General features: G+C 39.6%; 1 protein-coding gene across 3 annotated transcripts; it reads right to left on the bottom strand.

Annotated features, from left to right (window-relative positions):
- Window positions 1-1,399: 1,399 nt before the first annotated feature.
- On the bottom strand, window positions 1,400-26,140 carry klhl14 (kelch-like family member 14). Of its 3 annotated transcripts, none has more exons than XM_085141364.1 (9): window positions 17,172-26,140; window positions 16,693-17,087; window positions 14,638-14,759; window positions 9,885-9,974; window positions 9,052-9,130; window positions 8,165-8,355; window positions 7,166-7,324; window positions 4,115-4,272; window positions 1,400-2,707 (listed from the first exon to the last, which is right to left on the bottom strand). In XM_085141364.1, the coding sequence occupies exons 1-9, from the start codon at window positions 17,568-17,570 to the stop codon at window positions 2,567-2,569; spliced, it is 1,734 nt and encodes a 577-aa protein (XP_084997490.1). In that variant the 5' UTR covers window positions 17,571-26,140; the 3' UTR covers window positions 1,400-2,566. The 3 variants fall into 3 exon arrangements, with proteins under 3 accessions (XP_084997490.1, XP_084997488.1, XP_084997489.1); XM_085141362.1 differs by having other exon boundaries at window positions 16,693-17,593; window positions 18,468-26,140; XM_085141363.1 differs by having other exon boundaries at window positions 16,693-17,593; window positions 22,580-26,140.
- Between the last annotated feature and the right edge of the window lie 125 nt (window positions 26,141-26,265).

Below are 26,265 nucleotides of genomic sequence, written 5' to 3'. Positions count from 1 at the left end.
ATCCTGGAAAAACTGAGATTCTTGTGTTGATACCTGAGAGTTTCGCTAAGGAGGTCTGTCATTACATGGTCCCCTCACCAACATCAAATTATCTGCTAAGAACATCTGTGTTATCTCACATGTCAAAGCTCATCCAGTGTTGTTTCCTTCTTCTGAGAAAATTCTGATCTTTTCTAGTACACACTTAAATTTTCTCCTGTCTCGATTATTGTAGCTCAGTCATCATATTCATCTGGTGCAGAACACAGCAGCTAGTGTGCTAGCACAAGCGAGCTGACACGTGCACATCGTTCCCATTCTTGCTGCCCTTCACTGGCTTCCAGAGAAATTCTGAATTTATTTTGGGATTTTATTAATAATATATAAAACGCTACATTGACCGGTTTCTACATATATACAGCAGAACTACTGAGACCTGATCACTGCAGCAGACTTCTCAGATTTCTGATCTGATTTTAAAATTTTATTTTAAAACTACAGGTGATCGTTGTTTTGAGGTTGTAGCATCTGAACTCTGGAGGAATCGGGTTCGTTTTGAAAGACTCCCAAAAACTAATTTCTATAGGTAAGCTTTTCTTTGAGTATCTGCGGTCTAATGAAGTTATTGTTATTAAATAAAGTTTTAAGCAGATTTTTGTGACGTGATTTTGAGAAACGTTTCTGTTTAAAGGTAGTTACCCTTGTGGGATTGTTCACATCTCGTCGCTGGACTTGAACAAATGTCACAAACTCAGACACATTTTAATCATCAAGAGTCATTTTATTTTCATATTCTAAAATGCAAAGGACATAACAGGATTTGAGAATAAATCCAAGGTTGAGTGCACAAAAATGTTTCACTGCAGGCGATTATTTACAAGAATGAAATCAACGTTTCTTTTCTTTTTTCATTTTTTTTTTTTAAAGAATTCAACAGGTACTGCATCAATAATTAGAGTCAGGTTTTTGAACCTCATAACGTAGACAAGACTGGACTTCATTTGTACTGAAGATACTTTTTTAAACACAGCACATTCAGTAATTTATACATTAAAGATTAAAATCTCATCAAGGTAATGCTATGTGGCCTCACAAACAGGCCTGTTAAAATTAAGCTGTACAGGAGAACAAGCTACACAAGTGTCCTCTGCATCAGTTTAGCCCAACGTGCTACCCAGAAACATGTTGGCTAGTAGTTACAATTTGATTGTACCATCATTGTTTAATTAACATTAGTTAATTATAAGTTGTTCATGTGAATATTAGGAATCAATAGTGATCCTTAAATTGTCTTGCCTGCAGCATGACATTGGTTAGAGTTTTGCTTTGTTCAACAAGTTAAATGATTAAAGGGGATCTGTTATGTTCATTTCCAGCGTCAAATTTTGAGTCCTACACAGCTTTGTGATTTATAGTTAAAAAAAAAAAACCTCATTTAACTTATACTGGGTCTTGATGATGCCCCTCACTTAATCTTCTGCTGTTTTAACTCCAGTCCCCACGTGCTTTAAGCATACTTCCTTTTGATTGGCTGTTCCTCATAAGCAGAAGGTTTGTGGGTGGGGCTTCGGTGCTCAAATGCATGCCTGAGATGATCATATTGAAAAAATCCACTTTCTATGACATCATACAGAGCCAAAAGTAGAAAAACTGTTTGAAAGTGATTGTGGGGATTATTTGCACATACACTATTTAGACTTTGACCATGTTTAATGAAGGAAAACACCATTTTCACAGTATATACATGATAGAGGAAAAGGAAAAACATAATAGACCCCCTTTAAGATCAAAAAATAGGGCTGGGTCATGTGGACACATGCTCAAAAAGATCAATGAGTATATCTGTGTCTTTTTTTAAGTGTCTTCCTGGTTGTTTATCTACTTTCATGTCTAATTCCATGTCTAATTGAACATTTCTGCACATACCGTGACAGTTAAATAGTGACAGCTGTTAGGGTTTTCTGAAAATGTCCCCTTTTGATTGCGCAAATATGTTCATTTTCAGAGACAGACAACAAAACTGTTGTATAATTCTCTAACCAGGTAATAAGTGAGCGTACCCAGCCATAGAACAATGAGCAATAACATAACGGATGAAGACTATTTATACATTTTGATCATCACAGGTCATGTTACTCACCCAGTCCTAGTGTAACTTCATGTCCCGATGTAATTTGAAACAACACTGCATTTAGCTGGAGTTATGCCGCTACTGAATACAAGATACAATGGATTTGAAAGCTATAATTCAGCTCAACACTATGCGTGCTATAGAAGAGAAGCCAAAAACACTTACTATCCGCTTAAATAAAAAAATCGAATATGGAACCAACCATTTCTCAGAACACAGATGAGTTTAAATACATGACTCACACAATTATCTTTTTTTTTTTTTCTTCGATCCTTCAGTAGAGAGAATAACGAAAGTGCTCTGGTCAAACTTGTAAAAAAATAATTTATACACACCCCCAGCGTATGACTGGAAAATCTGTCATGAAATTGTTGACAACTGTTTTGCTTATTGGTGGTCCTCCCCCCAATCACTCTGCTGCCCATCACCCTCGACGCCCGTTGGCTGGATTAGTTGTCATTTGTTAAAAGGCAGGCAGGCGGGCAGTATGACGGTGGAGCAGGCTGGGCCCGCTAGAGGCTCTGCCACCTCTCCCTCCAACTCTGTCCATGTTCCTTTCTCTGGGCTGTAGCAGATGGTCGAAGACTTATACGCCCCCTGAGGGAAAAAGAAAAACAAGAAAATCAACTGATTTTCTTTAGTCCTCTTAGTGCTGTTTGGATTTCTGTGGGGAATTACTAAACTATATATGTATTAATCCAGAGTTTCTTCTTGCCTGAGCAACCCTTTCTAAAAATTAAAGTGCCCCAAAAATACTGAGCCTTATTCTAACCAGTACTGCAAACACAGTTATATATATATATATATATATATATATATATATATATATATATATATATATTAGGGGTGCAACGATACACAAAATTCACGGTTCGGTTCGATACTTTGGTGTCACGTTCGATATTTTCTCCATACAAAAAAATGTTCATACCTTTTTAATTTGTCATTTATTATATTATATCTATATTTTTTTAACTCAAAAGAACAGTTTTTAAATTTAATGTTGCTGAAACAACAAAATAATAATAATAAAAAAAAATCTATCTGATCGAGAAATCACTCATCTTTGGAAAAGAGACTTTATTACAGAGAAATGGCTCTTTTCAAAATAAAAGCTATACTATACGCTTCTTCTGGGCTATACTGTCAGCAGCATATTAAACATATCAGGTCCCCATAAGGAGACTCATGTGCTAACAGCTGTCTAAATGACTCGGGTAAATTTTGTAGCATGCGTGCTTGTTGTTTTTGTCTGCTTCCACTTGTCTTTGCACTAGGATGAAGTCCACGTAAATGTGCAGTCATATTTGTTGTGTTCCCACTAGTGCTGTCAGCTTTAATCTGGTTAAAATGACATTAACGCCATAACGCGGCAAATCTCCGTTAACGAGTTACCGGATCGCCCTGTGCGTGGGGCTGGACGGTGTCAACACGTTAACAAGCTAACTATGCTAACGCAGTAGTTCTCACAAATTGAGCATTGCATGGCACATCTGACATACTGTTTTACTTTTGTCCATGACGCGCTTAACATCAGGGTCATGCTTCACATGAAAACCAAGATAATACCAAACGCCAGCTCTGAATGAGGGTGGGGGATGTTCAATTTCGGGTAGCGTTGAGGCAGTTGCCATGTTGCAACGAGCTTAGCTTCTGTCTTGCTAGCTTGCACTGCGCTCAGTGGATCTGCACTCCACAGTGCAGCCTAGGCGGAGTAGTCGAACGCAGATCCACTGAGCGCTCAACATAGACAGCATCGTCAGAAGAAAAGTTGATAAAATAAATAAAAAATTTTGTATTGTTCGATACATATGTGTACTGAACCGAAAGCACTGTATCAAACGGTTCAATATCGATACGAGTATTGTTGCACCCCTACATATATATATATATACATATATATATACACACACACACACACACACACATAGATAGATAGATAGATAGATAGATAGATATGTAAAACATAGATAGATAAAGACATATATGTACTACATTGAATACCATGCTCCAGCTGTAGCCTCCCACAAGATAAATGCTGTCATCCAAAACGGCACAGCCTGGACCGCTGCGACCCTCCAGGATGGGTGTCTGGAGGATATTCCATTGGTCAGCTTTTGGGTCGTAACACTCAACCAACATTACATCTAGATGGGAGAAACCTACATGATAGAGATAAGATAAGATAAGATAAGATAAGATAAGATAAGATAAGATAAGATACCCTGTCATCATAGGTTTAGGTTACAGTAGAGGTAGGGTGAAAAAGGTGTGCAGATGTTAGAAATAAAAAGGCAAGTGTTTATTTTTCCCAAAAGTTAAACAAAATCTAAAAGGAACAGAAACCCAAAGAAAAGCACAAATCCACAGTGACACAGAGGGCAGGACACGTGGTGAACATGGGAGCATAACTTATTCCACGCCCTTAAGGACTTTCTATCTATCACACAGAATCACAATCCAATGGATTCATCAGGTGCAAGTGTCTTGCCCAAAGACACTCAGGCACGCAGACTGCAGGAGCTGGAGATTAAACAACCAACCATTTGATTAAAAGACAACCCACTCCACCTCCTGAGCCACAATCACCCCGATCCAACTAGCAATCCAACAAAGAAAGAAAACAATATATCAAAGAAATACAGGAAATAACCCAAAAGACAAATAACTAACGCCAACACAAGAAGACTCACACTGAATGTGATAACAGAGGCAGAGGAACACAGAAGGCACTCAACACAAGACAGCAGGAAGCAAAGACAGGCAGCTACGGTGGCCGCTTTAGGACAAACATGTTTTAGACAGGAGAGATCAAAAACATTAAATTTAGACTGTACCCCATAACAGCTGTGGCTGGCCACCATGTTTGTATTACCGGTTTTGCACACACTATATTTTAATATATTTTAATAATATCAATGCTTACATTAAATGTTTTGGGATATTTTAGTTACCATTCACCCAGCTAGCAAAGTAATTCTTTTAGCTATTTGGGTAGGCTATCAGTCTGATATTAACCTTGGCTGTAAAGCTTTGTGAAAGGGGTCCGATATAGGCCAATGAGTCAGTGAAGCTCACTTTTGACCGAAGACAGTGATTGTGAGGTGAGCTGCTGAGGATATCCTGGACTGCTCTTGTCAGTAAGATCTGTTTTTTGCCGCTGTTAGCTACCGTTAGCCTCTGTTACCCACTGTTAGCAGCTGTCAAGTGAAATTGTCTTTGAAATTTGTGTAACATTGCTCTACACTTAGCGGATTCAGTTGAATTAAACTGAATTTTAAGTTTTAGGATCGCATGTCTAATCTTTAGGCAGTAAATAATTGCGACAATATCAGGAATAAATGCATTCAAGATGGCGAAGCAACATGGCGGATTCCACAAACTGGCGCTGGCTCCTGTGTACTTCTAATAGATTATTTTCTAAGTTTCTTAAAATGCATGAGTTTGTTGTATTAATTAATTACTAATCTATCTAATTGGTGTGTAATAATAATGTTGTACTCATAATCTAATTTATGAGTACAACATTATTTTTTATTAAATGAACTAAAAAAACTCAGTACCCTTAACAATAGCATAAAACCCGAACTCACCGTCACATCACAAAAAGAAAACTAGACAGAAAACGCTAAATTCAAACATTCCTGTGCACCAATCAGGTTTCAGACAGTTTTGGTTTCATGTGCTTGCGCTACAGTACCACTGTAAATGAAATCCACACAAACCACCACGTGACTGCACTGACACAAGGCTGGTTAACAACATGACATTGAAACTACCCCATTGTGCTCTTACAGGAAACATTGCTGAAAAAATATTATTTCACTAAAAAGATTTGAATTTTAAAGAAAAAAAGAGCACGCTCTATATCTTATGAAATGAGACAAATCTTTTCTTATTTTTTCCTGCTGGGGAGATGGTCCAGTGTAACTCCTTTCCTCCTTTTTCTTGAAACTATTCATTCAGTCAATTCATTCTATCCTTCTCTTAGCCTATCCCAACTGACCCAAAATAAAAATGAATGACTCCTAAAGCCTGTCAATACAACAGTGAGCATAACTAAGGCAAACAGAACTATAATAATCTTTAAAAAACAACATTAATATAGTTAAAGTTTTGATTTAAAGCGACGCCTTGACAAAAAGCTAATTTTATTACAGTCCCTCACTATGTGGCACTATATAGCATTACGTTCTTTCCTTTACTAAAGGATGGTTCAGTTTATCCTGTGCTAAAGGAGGTAATAAAGGAACCTTTGAAGCATTTATATTTAGTATTTAAAGAATTCGCGCAATTTGATATTTGACCACAGCCGTTCTCAACACAACGCTTTAGGCGTTAGGCTTTATTTTGCTTCTCATGGTTTGAATCTTTATTCTGTTCTCGCCAGTGTGTCCAGTATGTTCCTTGTGTCCAGTTGATGGGTTTCCCCTTTAGTTAAACTCTTACAGACATGTTACTTTTTTTTGTCTATTTGCTGATAGAGACAAATTTTTGTTGTTCCTCCATCTGCCGCATTCGGTTCCACCTCCCTCACAGTTTCACTACATCTCAAGGTTTTTTCCTTCACCACCAACTCACAGACACAAACCAGCAAGACAGACATCGATGTGCAGAGATTCGCTCCTATGGTGAGCGTGAGGAAACACAAGTTTGGATATGGACACAGTCATACTCAGAGGCACGTGCAGGTTTTTTATGAGCTGAATTTGCAGCAGTGAAGAGCCAACTGAACAGATCTGTTTAACAGTGTTTTAACGAAAGAGCGTAGCTAAAGAGAGGATTCAAAGAGAGACAAGCTGAGCTTGTCATAATTCCCATGACCACATTCAGTTTTCCTGAACAAATGCAAATGAACAGCACACGTTTTTGTTCTTTTTCACATTTTGTTCTATGAATACTAAAGAGTGCGAGAAATGGAGGCTACAGTGTTGCACAGGGTAATTAAGGTCACTGCCTGCTCACAATGGCAACATGATTTTCACACGTACTTTTCAAAAAAGTATCAATCTTGACCTGCTTTCTGTTCGTTGTCTGAAAAGCTCGAGTGCTTACCTTTCAAATGGTTTCCACCAATAGCATACAGGCGGTCATTCATCCCAGCCAGAGCATGAATGGCACGCTTTGTGTTCATATCTTGTTTCCTAGCCCACACATCCATTATAGGGTCGTAGCAGTAAAGCCAGGAGACATACTCGCCATTGTGCACGCCTCCTGCAACAAGTAAACACAGCAGTGTGTCATTAATACTCTGTGGAGCTACAGCACGCGGCACGTGGACATACTGGATCCAAATGTAGTACTATCCCCAGATATACAGTAAATAACTGGAAAAGAAAAAACATTTTTGGCTCTTCAAGAAAACTTTGGTTAGAGTCAGTTTGTAAAAGAGGAGGGTTTCACTTCCGGATTTTCCTGCAGGGAGGTGATGAGTGGTTCACTGACGTATCACTAAAATCTAACATATGACTTTCTGGTGTCAGCAAGTAGAAGAATTATACAAAGTTATATTGAAATATATCTAATATAAAGCATTACAAATTTGAACTCTTTCTGTGGCCATTTCTTTGAAGAAGAACTGATGTATACATTGAAGCCTCTTTACAGGGCTTCAGAAATTCTGCTACTTACATGAACACATCTCTTGAGGGAGTCTGAGGTAATATTGGATGGTAATCTGGGGCTGTGCTGTTACTAAGAAGAGGTTCTCTCTCTCTCTCTCTCTCTCTCTCTCTCTCTCTCTCTCTCTCTCTCTCTCTCTTTTTTAAACTCAAGTCTACTTTAGCCGCTATAAGCTCACCTCAAGCACCAACTGAACTGCTGGCAGTTTTGACAAAGATGAACAATCAGTCCTGATGCATTGATTTTAATCATTTTTGTGGAGTGGAGTTGGTTTTTCTTTGTGGTGTAATTAATTGGATGTGTTTACCTCTCTGTGCCATAAACACAATGTGCCTTTTTGTACAGTTCCCTCCATGTAGCGCGCCTTTTTGCATAATAATAAGGCGTAATAATAATAATACATGCGACTCGTGTACAGCTCCTCTAACTGACCTGATATGTAGATCTTGCCATTGTGCACCGCTCCTGCATGGGCAGCCAGAGGCTGTGGCAGAGACGACACGTAGTTCCACTCATTTGTCTCCAGGTTGTAGGATTCCACGCTGGAGAGGTAGCCCGCCTCGTTCCTGCCACCAATCACGTACAGGTGCTTATCCAGGCGACAGGCAAAGAAGCTGGCTCTCCTGAGGAGGACGCATTAACCAGACAACATCATTAAACCTATGATGAGAATCACTGTTGTTGTTTTTTGTTTTTTTCCAGCTTCTGTCTAAGGTGCAAATCATTCTTAAAAAAAACAAAAAAAACATCATAAGACGAGAGATAAGTTAAGCATGTACATGCTTCTAGGCTGTGAGCATCTGTTTTCATGCCTGTGTAATGGGCTTGCTTACTTCTGCATGATGTAATACCTTGTAAAAGGATTTTGAACCAAAAAAAACAGCACATAGGTCTGTTTACAGCCCAATGAGCATTACTTTATTCTTCTGTTGGCTGGTTTTGTACACCTAGGTAAGAGTAGTAGCATTTTGTTTTTAATCTTGTGTTGATGTTTATATTTTTAGGTTTTCTAAACACCATTTCCCAAGAGAACTACACATCTGCTATCACAGCTGAACAGAAGACTTGTGAAGTTGTTGGATCTCACAAATTACAACTAGAATCCAAGTAGCATCTTCATGAATGCCAAAACTTGTGAACTTCACTAAGGTCATAAAGGTTTCCGTTTCTTATTAGGTGATGCAATGAGTGGTGAGATTCTGAGAAATATACAAAACACGGTAATGAGAGACGGATGAGAGAAAATGGGTTACTGAAGCTGAGTAAACAGAAGCTAGTACTGATGTCAACATTTCTGAGAGGACAAAAAAAAGGCTCACCTCTCCTGCATTGGAGGCAACTGTATCCAACTGTTGAATCTGGGATCGTAGCGGCTGACAAAATTAGTGCTGTGCTTTCCTGCAAAACAGAACAGTAGAATACAACAATATAACTTAGCTCAAAATAAAGCTTCTTTTTGTACAGTTTAGACATGCTAATGTAATGATCAGTTCTTATTGGCCACATCTTTTCAATGTTGTTTGTTGTGTACCAATAAAATTCACAAATGCGACTCTCCCCAGTCTTCATTAATCACCGCCCACACGTGATGATTTGCCTTTTTGCTGCTGTTTGAGCTAACAAGAGCTGACTGAAGTCATGTTTTCTAAGCACAGAGAGATCAGCTCTTGGTAATGTTGTATTCAAAAGACTGCAAATCATCTCTCATGATGTCCATTTGTAGTAAGCTGATTCCTACTCTCAAAACTGAATAAACAACTAATTTCACTAAGTGCAGTGTACATCTGCCTCGCAGTTGTATTACTGTGATAGCTGGTGAAAGAACAAAAAGGCAGAGTAAGAATCTTTGATCGTTTACAGTCTTTGTTTCTTACTATGGCACTGTGTTGCCACCTTTTTGCAAAAAGCCCTCTTAACACTTCTACATCGCAAATATTTCATCATAAACAACAGTAATTTTTCTGTGCCAATTATTGACAAGTGTTGATTGGAGTGTTGTTTGTCCACTCAGAGCTGATCTGGCTGCAGGATGAGTGTTTCAAACCCTCTGAAAGTGTTACATTAACTTGATGGGCTTGAACTTACATAAACTCCAGATTAAGTGAACATGAAAAATTTGCTGTGTGAAATCAATGGAAAGCAACGACTGTACCATTGGGGTTCCACTGGTCCTCTCCGCCTAGCAGCAGCAGGAAGTTCTCCACCTCCACCACACAGTGATGTGCGCTGTTGTAAGGCATTACTAGGTGACAGACAAAAAGTCAAAAAGTCAGTTTTAAAAACATGTGGAGAGAAATTTGTATATAAACAGTACCCTGTGAGCGTGCCCTGGCTGTTATAGGTGTACTGTGCTGGTGGTTTCAAAAATCCACTGTGGTTAGCAATTACTTTGTATCATTAAATATGAGAATTAAAAACAGGCCAGTACTTTTCTGTTCAGGACACATTGCAGTCTAGAAAGCACTAACCATAAGTCTCACATTTAATAAAACTGTAAGATCATTTAAAATAAGAACCATGTAACAGTAAAAGTTATCCCATTGAACCACGAACGAAAAAAGGCACTCTTTGTAGCATCTGGATAACTTTTTAACCTCTTTTGTCTCAAAATCATATAGAAAATAGATTCACGTGCAACTTTTGTTTTTTTATCAGAATCAACCAGCGACCCGTTCAAGCTGTACACCGCTTCTTGACCAGTAACAGCTGGGATAGGCTCCAGCCCAACCACAACCCTCAATTTGATAAGCATAAGAAGATGGATGGATGGATGGATGGATGGATGGATGGATGGATGGAGCATCAACACATCTGGTGTAACTCTGTTTGTGCTCTTGTACTCAAAGGGGGAAAGTAAATGGCATCTACACTCTCCTTAAATAAATTCAATTAATTCTTAAATGTTTCCACCACACCCACAGGTCAAGCCTTACTACCAATTACTGTCCGACACACTGACCAAAGAGGTTTATTGAACATCTAAGAAGTATTATGTTAACTTTTGAATAGGAAATAATGAAAGTGCTAAATGTTCTGTAATTTTGTTTGTTTGTTCTTTGTTTGGAGCAAGATACAAAAAACACAAACAGAAGTTTAAAAAAAGTCTGGATGGAGAGCTGGTGAGCAAAGAAAGTTGCACTGGATTACTTTCTATAAAATTGCGATTACAGACGGACTAATATATGATTTTACGATTGATACCAATACCGATATTTAGTGATTTTAAAAATCCAATATACTGATATATTGACCGGCATTTTTTTTTCAGACATATGAAACCTAAACAGATTTCCCTAATATATATTTTTAGTGTGGGTCTTTATTTACTCTATCATGCTTTGCCCAGCTGTCCTCAGATCAGCTAGTTGTTGTGTTTCTCACTTTCCAAACAGGTGTTGCCCACAGGATGTTTCTCCCTTCTCTTCTTTGCTTTTTTCTATAATTTCCATTTATTGGCCATTATAAATGCAGCTATTAGGAGAACTGCCAATAGTTAATACTGGCGGATAATACTGACCTGCTGATAAATCAGTCAGGCTTCAGTTGCAGTATAATGCACTGGTTGTGGTGGAGAATGTGCTCTTGCTATTTTCTCTTCACATGAGGCAAAATGTTAAATTATATCATAAAACCAATATATATATATAATCTGAGGTTTTTCTGCTCTTTTTGTTTTGTATTCTCTAGACCATCCAGCCACAGGAATGTGACTTCAGCTATTTCGAATAACGATGCCATAAAAACCTCCAGCACTTTAAAGAACAGGAAAAAAAGTATTTAGTGGTAGTAAACTGAATATCATTGGTTTTGAAATGTGATGGACATTTTTTAACATTCTGTAGATAAAATAATTATTTAGTTGATTGAGATAGATTGCTTAATAATCAGATAATTATTACTTGTAACCTTGCATTTATTTAACTGGATAGGTCACCAATTTCTGTTTTGGGAATTCGACTCTTAGAGACTAGCTTAGCAACACTGTCCGATAAGTAAAATGTTGGGTGGATGATACCCCTTGTCGTGTGTTAGCGCAGTATAGCATAAACAGCCCAGAGCTGAAGCAGGACCCCTCATGGAGGATTTTCCTTTGTGTATGTTTTCGTGCTCCCCTTCTCTCCTTCATCTTCTTTTGCTAAAGTGACCCCATTGAGATGTAGAGAAATGGTCTTAGGTGACAGTCATAATGAACATGATCATGTTCACTCAATAAATCTCAGGCCCGGTGCTTTTTGAGCACAAATCAGTGAAATGTTAAAACCCACCTGTCTGTCTCCATCAGTCATTTCCACTGTCACCTCCCCACTGTCTGATGGATCACAGTTGCTGCAAAATTAGACAGCCTTGAATCTCATTTCTTTCCAATTGGCCTCTCTCTGCAATCTCACTCTAGCTGGCTGACATGTGCCGGTCCTCTATGGGAGGGAAGTCTCAGATAGGAACTAATACTACATACACTAAACACAGCTTTATCTCAAACGAGGGGATTAGGTTGCCTGCCTCCAGTGCACCTCAAAGACGAGTGCCATACGACTGCCAAATTCCCTTACATGCTATTTACATTATCATTCAGTCAGCAGTATATAGGACATGGATGGGCGGCTTTTTATTTGATGTCTAGTGACTTGTACTCATACTAAAAATCATCTTGTACCCATGTGAGAAGAAGATTATTGCTTTACAATATGTCACAGACCACAGTATCTAGAGTACTGCGGTGGGTTTTGGGACATTTTGGATATACTGTAGGTGAACGGCGAGATAATTACAGTAGCAGGGTATAATAACTGGAATTACTATGCTAATCTTGTGCACTGAAAAATAAATGCATTAATTATTTTTCCTTCTACAGTATTTATACCTGAGAAAGTGAATCCGATTAACCTATTTGTGCCCTTTTAACCCAAATTGTCCACTAACCCAAGAGTGTGAAAAGCCATAAGAGGGCAGGATGAGCACGTCCTCTATGAGATGGACGCCATCACTCCGGTCTACAGTGAGCTCTAGGGCTCACTAGAGGGAGTCAGAAACCTCTGCATAGAGGCACAGTCAGGGTCGGTTGAATGACTCCACAGCTAATGCACCACTGCTGCTCCAGCTCTGATGTGCCTTTAACACCGCTACAATTGCATCCCACTGAGCTGAATTCCTTTGTTCTAGGCCATGCTGCATGGACACCATACATGCAGCATGGAGATCCAGATTTTAATATTAGGTTGGTTTAAAGAAGAAGAAAAGAACAACCTAGCATTGTGGCTGAATCTGTGCCTGCCTTTGTCTTGCATTGGTCCACGCTGCTGTGGGTACACTAGATGGCAAACTTTACACTGGAATCACCGAGCAGTGTGTACATCAGATACACTGAAAGGGATCAGATTCTTCCCAAATTGTGTTGATGAATGTCTTAATCAAAGGCTGTCCCTCTCAGGTTTCGGCTCATTGAAAAGTTATGATTGAATGTTAATAATCTTCTATTCCACATCCATTGTGAGGAGGCTACATCAGGTGGTCACTGATGTGTTAAGGGGATGATTTTGCAGTTTTGTCCTTCCACTTGGCCACGGACCATTTGAGTGTTAACTTTTTTAGTTCTGAGTGATGGAAATCCCTATTGACCTTTTGCCTGGTGCAGTTTGCACCAGTGAGTGAGAGTTTAATGACAAAAACAACAACAACAACAACAACAACATAAACAGCGAGCTTCAGGCTGTTGTGTATGCCTGGCTCCTTCAGTTAAAAAAAAAAAGCTCTAATAGGTTTGGACAAACATGAGCTAAAACATCAGACTGCTGCCAGGAAATGTTATGATTTGAGCAGAGGAAGAAACCATGTCGGAGACTGCTGGTGATTTTAAGACCCGACAGCAAAAGCATAAAACCAGATTTATTCAGATTTGAACCATAAAGGGAGAACATAAACTGCACAGGACCGAGCTGACAGAAAGCAGACCTATAGCTAATATATATGAATGGATAGGTGATCCTGAGATATGACTGCAACCAAAACACAGGACAAAAACTCAATATGTCCAGCAATGATGGGGCAAAGGAGAAACGCGGTCTCTCATTAGCTCTTTTTTTGACCTTTGCAATATGGCAACAATATAGTAGTGAGCCTTAAAAAGGTCAGGGAAGACAGAGAGAGCGAGAGAAGAGCATAGTGCACTCTACAGAGGAGAGTGCAGCAGGGATGTGTTTGAAATCTCACAAAGGTTTTCTAGGAAATTATCACAATTTGCCTTCATTATAATATTAAAAAATAAGATAAAATGAGATAAAATCTATTTTTGCTTTTGTTTCCATTGTTGTCCCTGTTACCTAAGAATGGTTGACATCAACATTTAAGCTGCAGTGTTCCACTAACCCCTCTGTGCTATTTATTCACCTTAAGTAAACCCAATATCAACAGCGACACCGGGTCAACAGGCTAAACTGCCACGCCGTGTATTACCATGTGTGGGTTAATTCAATGTTATGAGTTGATCAATATGAACGAGTAATCACGCTGCATTTAAAAGTAATTGGGAAAAGATGTCACTCCTTAACGTTCTGTCTCAGCCACAATAGATCATTAGATTCAAGTAAATCTCATCGTGCATCCTGCCAGCACATATCAGCAAAAAAACAAGGGAAAGCATGCATGACGCTCCACAGTGCTGTGAAGTCACGCTCTGATTAAAAACTTATATTAAAAGTGATAGTGACACATTATTACCTGAAGGATTTAGGGAACTCTTGTCCCTCATTTTTGGTGAAAATTAACCAGTGTTAAAGTCATCCAAAGGAACAACTATTTCTCATCATAAAAGCCAGTAACACGGGATGCCTCAGGTAATACATAAATAAATAAATAAATGTAAAAAATATATATATTTTCTTTTTTAAAATCACAGCCTTTCTACTCACTTGTGAGGATCTTCCATGTCTTTTTCTCATCGTCATAGTACTGGACCAAATTACTGGGAAGACGATCAGGTCCAGGAGGCAAACCACCCACCAGTAACAGCATCCTCTTATTGGAACGGATTCTGCAATGTCAAAAGTGTGGGTGTGCGGACAAGTGTTCAATAACATGCAATAAAAGACATATTAAGGCCTGGAATAAAACATGCAAACACAAAAACACAAGCACAGCTTCAACTTGACACCTTTAATTCCTTGATTTACTACGACGAAATTAACAGAGCTTCCCTGGAGTATTTTTATTTTTCACTTTGCTGATGCTGATTGTATGAATGAATTAATCTGTGAATAAAATAAAGAATAAATGCACAGCTAGATGAATAACTGCTTCTTATCCAAGTACTTCTACTAAACTCAAGATTGCTAATCAGGAAATATGCGACCACATTTATTGTGATTAATAAAAATTGCTCAATCGTTTTGATGTGTTATTGGATCGTTATTGCACTCTAAAGATATCTTTTCAATTAGCTGTGAAGCGAGGACAGTCCTGTAGGGTGCCATGCTGGAGGCTAAAAGCACAATTGAGAACATAAACCTGCCTATACAATGTCTCCATTTCATTGGCTACAGTGATTCATGTGACATGCCTTAGCCAATTGTTGGAAATTTCCTGCTGTTTGTATATGATATATAACCTCAAAGCCGTGCACTTTACTGCACATCAATGACCATTATCTGGCTCCTAATGGATTTCAACACAAATCTACCAATTTATCACAATATGCACTAAAACATTAAGAGTAGCTGGCCTTTAGATTCAGACACATTCACCTTTTTCCCTTTTCCATATTTTACTTTTTTATGCTTGGGTAAGTCACCGTCGCCTCGGTGTATTCTCCCTCATGCTGGCCCAATCGGAAGTGTTTTAGGGTTATTCATATGCAAATGAGCCCCTGGACATAGATAATGGTGATTAATTGAGGGGAGAGAAACAGTGGCATGTGAAACTAATTATGAGGATTCCTGAATCTTTGCTCGTTTAGGTCCATATGTGGGATCAGATATATTATTGGGATAATGTACAAGTTGGTACTTGTAGAATGGTTTTATGTCCTGATTATTTCAGTAATTTCCAAATGTTTTCATAAAGTTTAGATTCTCTCATGCCACAATTTTGTTTAGTTGTTTTTCCCCAAGGCTCACAAGTGTAGTGATAAAAAAACAACAACAACTGAATATTGATACTATCTATTAAAAAAAAAAAGTCTCAGCTGTCTGACTGTGATCAGTTGTCACCATAAGAGACAATAACCATGTACTAACCAGCCCTAAAAGTGCAGATCAGGACAAACATGAAAGTAAGCCATGTTTTTGTGTGAGTGAGACACGTGCATGCAACACAAATGTAAGCAGCATTGTCCAACTCAGGAAAAGGAATTCTAAACATCAAATCAAATTTTTTTTTAAAAAACATTTTGAATGTATTATATTTGTCTTCATTGTAATATCAGTAACAGGGAATCTCTGTACTTGGATCATAAGCATCTTGCAATTACCATTTAATTCTGGTCACAATTCAATTACAGCATTTCAAATTGTATTCATGAGAGTTGCTACAAATCAAATGCATAACCTTTATCTAGATTGTAGCAATCTTGTCTACACTGATTAGAGAGTAATTGCACAGATGTGTGAGGAAATAAAGACATGTTTTCTTTTGTAAAACAGGAGGGAACATTGTAATGATGGATACAGTGGAGCACAGAGTGCATCACGACCTCTGGCAGCAGGTATTATGTTACAGGAGCACCAAAATCCTCATGAACTAGTCCTGAAATGCCACACCGTCTACATGGTCTACACCGACCACCTACATGCTCTACATTAAACAGGCGGTGGGATCAATACATGAGCAAGTGCATAATGCTTGTGTCTGTAATTTGTTCAAATTTAACAAGTGGGAGGCATTTAATCACCCACTGCCCAGTCTCAAACAGCTCACTGTGGTGTGATTGTGTGAATTTATGTCTGAGAGTTTATCTGTCTCGTTCTCACCTGCTGGCCATGGTCTGCCTGCAGTGCTGCCTGAAGGGCATCAGGTGGTAGTTCATGGCATCCAGGAGTAGTTTCTGGCACACAGGGTCACTCCTCATGAAGTCAACAGACTGAACTCTCTCCACCAACTCTGGGGCAGGTATAAGGGCAAAGCGTAGCCTCTTCATAAGGTCCGGTGCATAGTGCATGCGAGTCTCCCGGTCATGCTCCAGCCAGAGGACTGACATCTGGAAGAGAGCCAGCTCTGACTCCACTGGGGGTGGCAGAGCATCTAGCATGGCACACATCTCCTCAAAGTTCAACAGCAGCACATCCTCCACCAGGTACTTGTTGGCCAGCTTCTTGGTCTCATCCAGTCCATGGAGTGCAGCAATCTTGCAGATCTGCTTGTAGTTCTGCACAGAGATCTGGTCATTAAGGAACTGCACGCTAAGCTTGGTAATCTGGGGGATATTGAGGATCTTGCTGACTGACAGCACCTCTTCCACTGTGTCCAGGGAAAGAGTAACATTGGCAGTATACAGGTACTCCAGCACTAATCGTAGTCCAATGGAGGAGCAGCCCTGGAGCACTAGGTTATTTATGGGCCTGGCGCTGGTGGTCACCAGCTTGTCATCAGGAGAGGATGAAGGGGTCCCACTGCTGCCCTGGTCCCCTTTGCTTCCTTCATTGTTCATTACATTATGGGAGGAAAAGAGGGATCTGAAATACTGGGAGCAAGATGCCAACACAGCTTTGTGGCAGTGGAACTGCTGTCCCTGGGCAGTCAGAGTCACATCACAGAAAAGCTGCTTCCGCCACAAGAGATTGAGCCCATGCAGCAGGGTGTCACTGTGTGTTGGGTCAAAGGTGGATGTTCTATCACCCGATCTGGACATGACTTCCTGAATGTGAACGCCACCTAGGCAACAAATAAACCATGCAAGCCATTTACCTCAGGTCATTTATTTCCACAACACACGTTTCCTATACATCGCTATCAGTCAACTATTACAGCAGAAAACGATTTCTCGAATAAGTTATTGAACAGATCGCCCGTCCATCCAGCGGGGAAGAGCCGTCATGCCACGCCAGCCGGCGACAATCTACATCCAGCACGGCTTCATTCGCCTTCAACTTTGAGCTCTGGTCGTAAAGCAACAAACAAAAACGCAGCAGTTCCCACAGCGTGCCACTCTTATTCATTCTTAACTCAAGAAGCGGATGGTTTTAAATGGAGGCTGATGTTTGAAGGGCGCTGTCAAAACAAAAAAAAAAAAGAAAGAAAGAAAAAAAATCGGAGGATACGGAGATGCTGCGGCGCTTTCTCCCCCTCGGTAACGCGGCTGAAGTTGTCGGATAAGGAAAAAAGAGACAGCCGCTACGGTGGACGGATAACATGCAGCATTCAGCCAACACTTATCCCTTCTCCTGCCTTGCTGCACACCCCCACAATGAGGACATTACACATCGCACAGATTTACGGAGTCATACAAAAGCAATTAGTTTGTCTCCGAGCCGTCAGCAGCGGTACGGGTGCGTTTTGCTTTTTTAGCCTACCTGAGTTAAGCGGACGTGAGTATCGACAAAATATTCACTGAAATGCAGCTTTCGCTAAAGTTAAATGGGATGTGCATATCTTTTTCATACTTAGACTGTTACAAAAGCTATTTCCATGTGCGTAATGTGTGTAAACTTGACACAAGCGTGCCGTAACCGTTGTCGCCAGATTCTCTAAAAGCGCCTGTCACAACTAAATGATGTGAGCAGCTTGCCTGAGAAGGAGCCAAACTTACCTGACTTCAGCTCTTGACCAAAAAAAAGGAAAGTAAGCTTCGGGTTCCCAATAATCTCACTTGAATTTTCCTTTGTTCTCCTTTTAAGAAATGTCCTTTTTCCTTTAAAGTCTATTGCGTCTCAAAATAACCATTGATTCCAACTCATAAAGTCACTATTTCGGGTTATTTGTTGACGTTGATCATTTGTTCTTCTGAATTAACAAGAAGTGTGTGAGTGTGTGAGAGGGAGCTGTGCTTTCTGCAAGAGAAGAAGAAGAAGAAATATACGTGTGACAAATTATGCTACCAAGAAACAACACATCATTATCCTTGGGCCTGGGGCTCAGTGAGTCGTAACGAGAGTAATAGGAAATCCACGGTTGGGGAGAGAAACGGTCGTGCATGGCCGGTGGAGAGAGACCATGCAGGGGTATGGATGCTGGAGAGACTCGCAAAATTATGGCTCAAGGCTATTGTAAAAACTGTCGAGCGTAAATGACTGCGATTTCAAACATCTATGGAAGAAAGAAAAGAGAAAGGGGGAGAAAAACCGAGTCTTTCCCTCGCTGTTATAGAGAGAACCGTCAAGTTTTAGTGCGCATTGCTAATTAGTCAATTTCTCTCTGCCTTCACAGCCCGACGACTTTGCTGCTGAGCTGAAACTGCTAATTTCTGGGACCAGCCTTTTTTTGGCTGTGAACTGGATGGATGAATGGCTTGTCTCGCACAAATGACAAAAAGCCCCTGCCTTAATCTCCATCGCCAAAATAACCCCTCATCTCATTCTGCTCCTACTAGTCCTTCAAAAGAAGGTGCTCTACACAAACTGAAGTTATACATCTGTATAATAAACAGCACCCACCTCAATGTACAGACAAGTGTGCAGACTTTTATCATGTTTAATTAAAAGCAGATAATACCCTCCTTTTTTCTACATTTTAGTGTGACACTGAAGCAGCACTATGAAATGCCACACGTGTACAGAAGGGACATAAAGTTAAAAAAAAAACCAACAAGCACAAATAAAGAACATATATATTGTTTTCATTAATTATTACCATGTCTGATCAGTTCATTGTTAAACACATAACGCCTGAAAACACAAAGGGCTGTAACCTAATACAGTGTCCATTAGCGCACAGTAGTTCTGCTGGAGTATTTATATCCATACACCTGCATTTTTGCCCCCAGAGATCATCCAAGTCTATAAGATCAAAGTGAATCCACTAAAGGAAGTGGCTTGATGAATCACATAGTAAAACTCCTGGTTGGGAATGCTCATATGAACTTATGGATTGCACCAAACACTCTGTCACCACCACAACAAACTAACAGCTGTGAGGCACTAAGTAGTTCCATTGCTAAATTATTAATCTGTCAAATCACTTTGGTATAGCTGCATACAGTTCAACAACAACGAGAGCTTTCAAAAACTCAGAAACATCTCATCTCAAAATTAGGATTCCTTCATTTACCCCCATCACATGAATATAAGGTGATATAATCACCTCAAAAAGCAAACAAAATACTCACACAGCTAATCAGAAACCGTTAGAAAGGATTTATTAGGCCAGAATAAACTGTCAATTACATAAAGAGCTCAATTAGAGTAAATACACTTACATGTAGGACTCCCATGGGACCAGAAGTGACAGGTACTTCACAACTTAAGAAATGACAGATAGGGATAAATGGCTTTGTTCATATACTATGAAAGAGAGCACCGCCATGCTACCGTCAAGCAATAGCGGACCATACATTGGTAGCATTTATAATAAGAAGGCACCACAATGCTGTTTTGATGTTCAAGTGTTTGACAAGCACACAGCCTGCTAATCCCCAACTTGTAGTTATGCCGAGGAAATTCATTCTACATGAACTCTGCGGTGATGACTGATTAGATTGTGCGCTGCATCTCAAATAATCATCGTCACTGAAGGAAAACTATACTACTCTAATATTAATTAGCGGTTTGAAACCACTATGAAAGCACTTTGTTTTACTGTTTACCACGATTATTGCATTACCTCATTTCCAGAGGTCTTGACACTGCACAGCACTACAGTAATTCGCTGTATTTCACTTTGGAGTCACATATTGTTATCTTTACCAGCACACAGTTAGCACTACATTACCCAAGTCTCGAGCGAGCTATTCTAACGCAATAAAATGACCATTTCCAACTCTTTCAGCTCTTTGTAGCAACTCAGTCTCCTGAGGCCACTGGTCTTCAGATTGCAGGGCGTTTATGGTTGTAAGTTGTTGCAGTGTGCAGAGGGAGGGGGGGGGTCATCAGATAAGAGAAGAATTTCTAGACTAATTAAACCCTTTGAGACAAAGAATCACACTACAGTGATTTACAACTCTCTGTACCAGTTAACCCGACTCATTTCTTTCTGTCATATTACTCAGATAGCATATCTACCTCTATGGGTAAAAAGTCTTCTTTTTTTTTTTTGTCTTCAACATTATGAAAAAAGGAGGGGTGTTAGTGTAAATAACCGCAGTTAGATCAGATTTAAATACTGCAGTATACTCATAATATAAGCTTTTAAGAGCAGACAAAGCTCCCAGCCACTGACCATCTACTCTGTTCGGTGAAAAAGCCCCTGATTTTACCCCCAGATACTACGCATCTTCATATGTAATGCTTGCATTATATCATGCTTCCTTATTGTTTCCTTAAGCATAATTTTGTGCCCATTACAACACATAAAAATGAAGCAAAACACAAACTGTCAGCATTATCGTGGCCTTGGGTAACTGATTAAAGAGCGAACATTTAATCTAATCAGTGCAATGAAACAAAACAACAGGAGAAGCTCCAAAGTTGTGAATAGCAAAGTCTACCAGGCATAATTCCTTTTGCTGGCTGTTGCAGAGGGGTATGCTAAGATAGAAAGTATTATTTTCCTAAATGGAAGGTGTCAGATGGTCACGGAAATGTGATCGGCTGTTCAAGATCACTGCTTCCCATCTGCAATTTGTGACGTGTGAAAGATTCAGCCCAAATGTGCTCACCAAGCGTAAATCCTCAGCACTTTCTCTTATCGTGGAAAAGCAAGATAACCAGCTGTTTACAGATCAGAGAACATATCATATTAATATCATGGAGAGGGTGATATCATCTTGTTTGTAAAATATTTTGTTAACTAAGTGTGGTGTGGTATGGCAACCTATAAAGTGAAAGTTGTAATTTGTGTTTTAGCAAAAGTGCTGCAGTTTAAAGCCCCTTTTTAATGATAAAAAATATATTAAAAGGAGGAAAGCTGAAAATGCTGCGAGGAGCCTCTTCAGAAACACTTTGGTGAGACAAAATTAATGCAAACTGCATGTTACAGTAAATACTCATTACAAGGCTCTTAGAAGTTACATTTAAAGATCCCCCCTTAGTTCCAGTTAACTGTATGTATGAACACAAGCAGGGCTCTCTTTATGCCTCCCTCTCTAATCTTGGAAGAGTTTACAGTTGTGTGGAATTATTTTGCACCATTTTTGGATTTGGAAACCAAACCGTATACTATACTATAGAGAGATTAGTTCTAAAAAAATGTAGCATTGGCATTAAAGGAACAGGCTGCTTAATCAGAGGAAGAAAGGGTCATCAAAAGTGCAATATTTGTACTAGCAGGTTCAGTTTATTTCAATTAATTGTAAATCTCAACTCATCCAGTTTTCTGTTTCCTGTTTTTTAGCACTTTTTTTTTGGATATCGGGACTGATTAGCACATGCTTGTCATTTCAGATCAAAGTTAGTCAGAGATGATTCATAAAACGTCCACTGTGTAATAAATTGGAAGCACTTATATTTGCCATTCAGGGAGTATTGGGAGGCCTGCTGTTTTAAACCCCTAGATCCCCACACATGGCGTAGCCACCACAGACACGGCTCAGAGAGTCAGTCGGCAGCCGGGAGGTGAGCAGAAAGGAACAGGCGGTGTCCCCTCCAGAGTGAGCACAGGAGAGAGAGAGTGTGTGTGTGTGTGTGTGTGTGTGTGTGTGTGTGTGTGTGTGTGTGTGTGTGTGCGTGTGCACAATATGTGTGTGTGTTGTGGCATTCTCAAATGACAAAAGGATACCAGTTGTGCAGTTCAGGTGGGACGACACACGGAGGTGGTATGGAGACTCACCTGAGGGAGAGTCTGGGCTGCTGGGACCGGGGCTGTAATGGAGACCCAAAGTTGTGTATAGGGGCCGCAGGAGGCCACTGTGCCGTGGAGAAGGTTTGGGGGCTGGAGGAGAGGGGGCTGCTGTTGTGCAGTCTCCCCAGCGTGATGCATCTACCTTCAGGGTGGCAGCAGGCGTGGAGTGGGGTGCGATGGAGCGAACACGGGCTCAGTGGCGCGGTCACCTAGGGACGCTGAAGCTGCTGTAGCAGGACTGATAGTTATTCCTTGGGAGAATTGCAAGATGAGCCCCATTGTATTAGCAACCCCTCTTCTACTAGAATTGTATCAATGTTCTCAAACCTTTGAAGAATGAAGTCAGGGTGCAAAATATCTGACACTTAACGTTTTTTGCCGTTCACCAAAAGAAACTTAATTCTTGGACAAACAAAACAAAAAAAAAGTAGGATGCAGTAAACAGTTTCCCTCACAATTGGAGCAGTTTCATTGTGTATCAGAATGACTGCTGTCAGAGTTAAACTTCAGTAAATTCCTTTGGCAATGAGAAGCTGGTAAATTATTCCATGCTGATTTGAAATTCTCACACATTAAGCTTTTTAATTTCCAAGCAGTACTTTTGTGTTGCAACAGTTTGAGTCGTATCTTTTAGAAATTCTCTGTGTCTAATATGGTCAGCACTCCCAATTATTCACTCCACTGACAAGTGAAACAAATGGGACCAACCAGTGCATTCTGTATTATCTACACCCCTTGGATTCCCTGACAATAATTAATACAATGGCAAGCTGCTGTTACCAGCCTTGACGACATGAGCTCAACAACATAAGCTCTCCCTTTCCAAGAGCTCTTGAAAAGAAATTACATCCAGCGGTGAGGTCATATATATATATCGTGGACACAAGCAGCCGGGAGGTTATGTCATGTTACTGTCTGGGACCCTAGATCAGATGGTACTGTTAACATCAGCAGGTCATTATTCACATCATTACACCATGAATGAAAGGTGCGTGGAATATGTCAGGAATATATGAATGTAGCCCTGAACATAGAGATATACACAGCCTTTAATAGCAAAGACTGTCCCATATGTCAGCGAAGTTCATTAATGCCACATGATCTTACTGAGGCAGCAGTGCTGACCATCTCACTGGTATGGTCACACACCATTATGTAGGGTTACTTCATTTGCTCATAATGCGGATAAACATGGGGAAAAAAAGCACCTTAATATATACACAGCATACAGTGAATCTAAGTAGTGTTAGGCAAACTGGTTCCATGATTTAAATAAAATGAAATAAAAGCAGATACAGTTTTGTTTTGTGTAATAGCCAACTGACCAATGTGTCCTTTTAAAGAGGTGTCACGCAATCATACTAACCCCTCTTATTTTAGCCTACGAGGATATTAACAGGTTTTTTTAATTATAGAGGAGCACTTTGCCTCAACATCCATTAAAGGAATGCCGTGCTAATTTTAAATCCTCGCAGCAGGCATTTGCATCAACAGAAGAAAAGTGGATGAGTTTCTCTTTAACAGCTGTAATTTGTGTTTTCCAATCACCATGCTGATTTCTGCTCATTATACTCCGGTTTCACACCGGTAAGTGAGCAAAGTTTGGATTGATTGACTCTAATTAACTAAAAAATGTTCCAAGCCATGGATTTATTATCATGCTAGCTAGCCACAAATGTCAGAGACTTTCACAAATTATTATCCTCTTAAGATAAATATCTTTGAAATCAAATGAGTGTGGAAACGCGAGGAACATGTATTGTTATACTGATGAATTTGTTTGTCATGTTTTTCTGCTGAGCTCCACATTAAAGACTCACCTGGGCAATCACACGGTTCCAGTGTATTGTTAAGCGGTACTGTATGACTGAATGACAGATGCTGTAGTTACCTAAACTTTAAAGGAACACACACTCAAGTCAGATGAATAAAAATCAGACGATTATATAGTAATATAAAAGAAAATCTTCCCAGATTACAGTGTTATCAGCAGTGACCACATAGGGTGTGCCAGGGTGCACTTTCATCTTATACTACCGAAAACCTATTTCCTCTTGTGTGCTCCAAAACTTGGCAGCATCTCCCTCATTGATATTTTAGACACAGTAGCACCTTTCTCAACTCACATTCTTTCCTCGACTCCATCGGCTCCATGGCTCAACTCTCCACTTTCTCATGATCAAAGAGGACGGTTTGAGAGGACGCCTCAGTTTTCCTGGTTTTAAAAAGATCTCAGAGCAGAATTTTGGTTAGCTTAAGAAGACAGAACGTTGCTCTGATTCACTCGGCTTCACTCCAGTGATCAGAAGTGATTACTGAAGTGAATCCAAATGAAACGGGCCCATCGTCTGCACGGTGGCGCCAGGCAGAAATTGAGAATCATGCTGCCTGTAAATCAGATTTTCTCAACATGCCTCTTGCAAAATATGCCTTGATACAAAAGTACAAAAAAATCTTCCAAACCAGCTTTGAGGTATCAGAGTATGCAACAGCACAGCGAGGCATGTGCTGTATGTTTTATCCTCATCATACTGAAACAAGCATGTAATGCCCCTCAGCTGTCAAGTACACCCCCCCATTAGTATTTCCACAGTCCATCCTCTTTAGAGTAGCAGCATTAAGGTGTGTGCACTTTGAGGCACGCCCGCAGATAGATGTGATGACATCTAGTTGTGGCTCACTTTCATTTATTTAAGGGATTGATTAGATGCAAGGAGAGCAGATAAATGTGCTGGAGAGGCACCTTCATTTGAGAAATTGCCATATAGTCAGTACAGAATATGAGACGGACTGAACATTTTTCTCCTCAAGATGCTTTTAGGGAGCTAGTGGCGTCATGGCTTTGCGAGCAGTCGACCAAGTTAGTGTCATGCTGAATGTTTGTTCTATAGTATACAGTTGGCCCAAAAACCTATGTAAAGAAACTTTACCAAATATCTGAAAAAATCTTTTTTTTTCCCCACATGAGAGATAATGTGTCAGTTTGATTTAAATATATATATTTTTACTTGTTTTATTTTGATTTTTTCAAGCCAACTTAGTTTGAGATGTTATGCTTAGTGTTATAACATGATACTGAGACATGTTTCAGTCAGTTATTTGCAAAGGTTGTTGTGTCCATACTGCCCCCTTCTGTCTCCTCTAGTATGGAAGGCATCTGTTGTTATCAACAAAACAACAGCATCTCTATCAACTCAAAAGGAAAGGGTAACATTTTTTCCAAGGAGTAGTCTAACAGCATTAACCTTGACGCTACTAAAATTCTAATGAGCATAAACATAATTTGTACAATTTAGATTAATATATAAACATTGTTTGTTTTTTAACTTCTTTTCATTCTTGTGGAAATGATAAATATCTAGGGATTTCGCACTTTTTGCACTTTAGCATTTATACAGAGCAGACTTTGTGTTGTTTACCACTAGTATGACATTGTTTAAACATGATGAAAGAAAAATCAATTTTCTACAAGTACTAAATGTGATTCAGTTAAGATTCCAAATTGAAAACAGTGTTTCCCCAGGGTTCTTTAGAAAGCCAGTGGATAGTGCACACACAACATCCTTTTGTGCACACTATTTACCCCTGGATTGCTCCAGGCTAATGTCTCAATAATTTTCACTTCTTTCTCAGGTCCTTCCCACAAAGGACTTAACTAATGATCCATGGACAAA

The sequence above is a fragment of the Neolamprologus multifasciatus genome, chromosome 18 (genome assembly GCF_963576455.1).
Source record: "Neolamprologus multifasciatus chromosome 18, fNeoMul1.2, whole genome shotgun sequence".
In the NCBI taxonomy this organism is placed as follows: Eukaryota; Metazoa; Chordata; class Actinopteri; order Cichliformes; family Cichlidae; genus Neolamprologus; species Neolamprologus multifasciatus.
This window is presented reverse-complemented; position numbering and strand designations above follow the sequence as displayed.